The 5,441-nt window shown below is 42.7% G+C and overlaps 1 protein-coding gene across 1 annotated transcript; it reads left to right on the top strand.

Moving 5' to 3' along the window:
• Positions 1-661: 661 nt before the first annotated feature.
• LOC139639232 (nectin-1-like) lies at positions 662-5,397 on the top strand (the record flags this gene model as incomplete). The annotated part of the gene is made up of 3 exons (XM_071513312.1): positions 662-671; positions 1,380-1,492; positions 5,154-5,397. Coding segments are annotated over exons 1-3 (367 nt in total), but the record flags the coding sequence as incomplete, so codon positions are not given.
• Between the last annotated feature and the right edge of the window lie 44 nt (positions 5,398-5,441).

Genomic DNA, 5,441 nt, shown 5'->3' with positions numbered 1-5,441 from the left:
GAGGTTGAAGAGAAGACTTGCCACGCATGATTTGGGCCTCAGTTGCAGACTGTTGCGTGTTCTTGACATGAAAAACGTCACTGCAGACCCGGCGCTAAATGGAAGCACTATGCCTGCTTTACTGGCTGCTGTAGCATGCAGTGTGTGGAAAAGACACCACCATGCTACATGACGGTTTAACATATTACATGCAAATGTTACCGTGTTGTTTTTCACGACTGCCTCACTGATCTCGCGCAGCAGCATGCGGAGCTCCTTAAATCTCCATATTTGTGTTTTTCAGACTCAATCGATCGCAGAAAACCGAGTGCATTCTGGGATTTTAAGCAAAAAAAAAAAAAAAACGGACCGCTAGACCAATTTAGATTCAGTATGGTGAATCAGCCTTCGGGTCAGCGGGCGCTGCACAGTCAGTTTTCAGACTCTGCTTGACGCTAACCCTTCGCTCTCATCTCCTTTAAAGTGTGAACGGCTTGTTTCGGTGAAGCCGGGCCGGCCTCCGCTCTCTCTTTCTCTCTCTCTCTCTCTCTGTCTCTCTCTCTCTCAGCAAAGCGATGCGAGCCCCGGCGAAGAGTTACAGGTGGCTCCCATTGAAGTTCAAACGGATTAGAGAAGGAGCAGCGGCGTTGATGCGGTGCTCCTGGAGGCTCGCCCCCTAGCGATGCCTCCTGGTAGACGAGCTCTGCTGTAATGAGGAGGGCCCGGCTTAAAGGAGTTAGCTAAGACGCCGCCTAAGGCTCTTCTATCAGAGCTTGATGATTCTGATGTTCTCTCTCTCTCTCTCTCTCTCTCTTCCTAACCTCTCTCTGCCTCTGCTTTCTGTCTGTTTGTCTCTCTGAGTCTCTCTCTTTCTCTCTCTCCCTCTCTCTCTCTTTTTGCACCGTCCTCATATGTAACCTTAATTTAAAATTCAGAGAACACGTTAAACAAAATGAGCGGGGAGGCGAGGAGGCGGGAAAAAAAAAACACCACCGACAGCAACTGCATTAAAATAAAACCGGATTCATAATGAAATACTTGAAGTGCTTTTCTCTCTCTCCCTCTTTCTCTCTTGCTCTCTCTTTATCTCCCTCTCCTCTCTCTCTCTGTCTCCCCCTCTATTTTCTCTCTCTCTCTGTCTGTCTGTCTCTCTCCCTCTTACTCTCTCTCTCCTCTCTGTCTCCCCCTCTATTCTCTGTCTCTCTCTCTCTCCTCTTCTATTTTCTCTCCTTCTCTGTCTCTGTTTTTTTCTGTTTTTTTTCTCCAGTTATTGCCATGGCAGTTTACAAAATGTGAAATTTGGAAACCAACAAACAATCGTTTAATTATTCAAACAATATTTGCTTTGCAGATGGTTGCATAATCCCCCCCCTCTCTCTCTCGTCTTGGCCTCCCTGCAGGTGTCGGGGCTCAGCGAGTGCGAGTGGAGGAGGAGCTGGAGGCGTATCCCACGGAGTCTGTCGATCTCCGCTGCCAGTTCATCGATGGAGGAGGCCGGACCAAACTCACACAGGTAGGCCCGCTAAAGACTGAAGAGGCGAATCTGAGGGGAGACACTTCACCCCCGCTACTGTCGGCTCGCACGGCAGCAGCATCACCTTGGTAACACTGCGGCTGAGATCGTCAAAATAAGATTTGCTAAGCAGTTTTGCCCAATTTAGTGAATTCACTGGAGAGGAGAAATGAAGAAAAGGCCGGTTTAATTGGATGTCTGGATCCCTGCGATCGATGAATCTAGTCTAAGTCAAGAAAGGTCAACATTTCCTTAATAATTTCCTTGTGCAGCTGCAAAACAACAACACACACCCAGGACTGCCAGGGAAACCCATTTATTTAGGCCAGTGGTTCTCAACGTGGGGTCCGGGGACCACCAGGGGTCCTTGAGGGGGTTCCGTGGGGTCCCCACCAAACTGATGAATCGTTAAACTTCACCATTACTCATTTACAAGAAGTTAACACAATTAGAGAATGTAGAAGAATTGTTTTGATCATAGTTTCTCTGTTATCTCTCTACCTGCAATACAGATAGCCATGGAATTTTGGACAAAATCATATCTAACAATAAAAATATTCTCGGATTTGGGTCCGAGAGACAAAATCCTATCAAATGGGGGTCCGTGGTCCTAATGTGGACTAAATTAGGGGTCCTTGATATGAAAAAGGTTGAGAATCACTGATTTAGGTGATACAAATTTAGGCATAACACTGGTTTGTTAACGATGCCGTCACCTGGCTGTTACTAATGAAAACAATAAGGCCGTGGAAACTGATATGTCATGTGAATACTATGGTCACCCGGATGCTACGAAACTACAGCATTTTGTACAAATCAAGTCATAAAGTATCGGAAAGTATTCGTTTGTAGTACAAATATTATCATGAAAATTGTTGTATATCATGTTTTTCTTCCATGTCGTTCCCTGAACTGGCGTTAAGTAGTTTTGACAAACACTACCAGTCAAAGTCTGGACACACTGATTGAATATTCTATGTTTTTCATTCTCTTAAAGCCATTTTGATCTAAAGGCTTCTGCTTAAATGCTTGAGATGAGTTTCTTAGATGAATATAAATAGTGAAGTTGATCCTATGTATGAATTTCTTTCCAAAGCCTTTGTCTTTCCATCAAGGCAAAGGGCGGCTACTTTAAAGAATCTAAAATATAAGATAGTTTTGATTTGTTGAACACTTTTTTTTGGTCACTGACTAATTCCATTTGTATTATTTTCATAGTTTTGATGTCTTTACTGTTATTCTAAAATGTGGAAAATAGTAAAAAATTAAGAAAATGTATTGTGTCCAAACTTTTGACTGGTAGTGTATATCTCTCACAGTTAGTTTCAGCCTCCTCTTACCAGTTGGAGAGGGTGTGAAGGTTGAAGAGTGCCAGAAGGTTTTGACTATTTGAAAGTCAGTTTATTATATTATAGTCCAACTGACAACTTGACACTAGCTGAACTGTCCTGATGCAATATCTCCCACCCATCTGGTGCTCCAAGTAGATTAAAGCAAACAGTATGAACTGCTTGCCAGTTCGGTTCAGATCCAGGTCTGATCTGATCCGTCAGTGAGTCATGGGTCGAGTCAATAGGCAATTTGTTTGAGATTTAACAAGTGAAACAGCAGACAGGCTCAATTGCCTCCGCTCACATTTTCCCTACAATCTGCAGCTAACGAGGGAGTTTCATCCTGTAATTTGTGCTGACACCTGGGTTACCATCACAACCCCGACCCCCGCTGCTCCCTCTCTCTCCTTTTCCTCTGCAGGTCACAAATCTAATAGATGTTTACTAAATGTGTATTGATGAACTTAATTCCCTCTACTTCCTGGTCTATCACTTTGGACAGCAGCTTGTATTTGACACTCTGACAACTGGAGAGGAAAAAATCTATCTGGCGCAGCCTCGTGGTGGAGTTTCATACGGTGATGACAGCTATCAATATCTCTCAAATATCTTTAAATCTGAAGAAGAAAAAGCCTGTAAGATGACGGTCTTTTCAAATGATGTTCTTGAAAGTGGCAGCGGGGCCTTGAGAGAGCGTTTGCAAGTCTGAGAGACCTTTAATGTCATCTGGTAATAGATTCCTGGCTCTTTTACTCACACAGCTTTAATTGAGTTTGACATTTCTTACCCTAAGGAATTTTATTTCAGCGTTTCATTGCGGTCAAAAGAAAAGTTAAAACAGAACAAATCTCGATGCTCGTACCAAGAGACGTCAGAAATTGTTATATAATCATATTACAGCAATATTGAATTGGCAACGCCTTGACCGTTTCCAAAGCTAACTGATAACAGAAGCACTCATTTACAATACAATGAGTTTTAACCTTTATATTAACCAGGCAAGTTGAGAAGAACATATTCTTTATATCAACAGTAACTATAATTGCAGGGTGAAGGAGTGTTAAACACACACACCAGTGATCGGTACTTCACCATCTCATGCTGTTGGCCACTGAGCGGCTCCATTGGATTATATGTTTCTTTTGGTGTACAGTGATAAAAAAAAAAAAAATTAAATATGATGATAAAAAGAAGAAGAGAAGAGAGAAGTATTTTTTAATTTGTGCAGGTGTGATACAATCAGTTCAATAATAATGTCCCAGACTTTCCTCTAGCAGTGAATAGCTGCAGCGAGTCATCCTGCCTCAAAGAGCCGCTCGCACTGGAGGAATTTCATTAGTCTGGGTTTCAATGGAGAGTTTTAGCTGTGCTTGATGGTCTAAATGCCTTTTTTTCAGAGGCTTTTCCACCATGACAAGAGTAAAATTCTGGGGGAAACACTGAATGAAATGAACTGAAATGATAAATATATGAGGATCCCGCACACCATCTACTTATAATCTAAATTTATTGCGACGGTTCGATCACAGACCTTTTTCAAAGCAGCATGCATGGAAATGACATCACCAGTAGGCTCCATGTAGGCTAGGTCATCATTGACAACAGGTGCAGGACAATTGAAGGTCCCATATTGTGGAAAACGAGTTGTTTGGACTTTTGTAACTTTATGGTGTCACAAAGGTTCGCTCATTATCATTTTTGTAAGAAATAATAGACTAGCAAAGTGTTTTTTTTCAAAGCGGTTGAGCGGTTGTCATTGTTTATTACCGGAGAGTTTTCCCTACCTGTAGCTGCCAGGCTGCGGTTTCACTCGCGAAACGGTCAGCCAATCAGAACAGAGGGATTGTTAATATTAATGAGCCTTAAAGACACAGCGACAGAAACAGCCTGTTCTTGGTAAGGCTCAGAGAGATGCTGGAAAATTAATGTGTAAATATGGTGTGAGAGTGTTTTTGGTACATGACACCACACACACAGCTTTGAATGGACCTCAAGACACAAAATAAAACACTGGAAAGTGTAGAATATGGGACCTTTAACAATCAACATAATAAATTAGCCTATCAACATTACATATTACATCAATAAATAGATCAAACAAAATGGCATACATTGAGCAAATACATGTAAATACATATAAATAGAGCAAAAAGTAGAATAAAATAAAAAAGTTACTGGAAATGCAAAGATTTACTTGGCTGAGGTAACTTGCATTCAAATATCCTCCTATATATATATATATATACTGTATATATCGGTAACAATCAGCATAGGTATCGGCCTTCAAAACCCCATATTGGTCTAACCATAGTCCCTTTTTTTCCCCCCAGGTCTCTTGGATATGGGAGCCCATTGAGGGCCAGCGGGACAACATCGCCGTGTTCCACCCCATGTACGGCCAGAGCTTCCCCAACCCGGCCTTCCAGAACCGGGTGGCCTTCATCCAGGGAACTCTGGAGAACCCGTCCATCCGCATCTCCAACCTCAACATGTCCGACGCCGGCCGCTACACCTGCGAGTACGCCACCTACCCCTCCGGCAACGAGCAGGGCACCACCAACCTGGTCATGCTTGGTGAGTAGAGTCCGGCTTCTCTGTCTCGTAACTTTGAATAGATA

This window comes from Centroberyx affinis, unplaced genomic scaffold (assembly GCF_046629955.1).
Source record: "Centroberyx affinis isolate AG114_WGS23_722 - 3 ecotype Tasmania unplaced genomic scaffold, CSIRO-AGI_Caff_v1 ptg006983l_1, whole genome shotgun sequence".
NCBI classification, from domain to species: domain Eukaryota; kingdom Metazoa; phylum Chordata; class Actinopteri; order Beryciformes; family Berycidae; genus Centroberyx; species Centroberyx affinis.
Note: the sequence above shows the minus strand (reverse complement) of the source record. Positions and strands in the feature narration are given on the sequence as shown.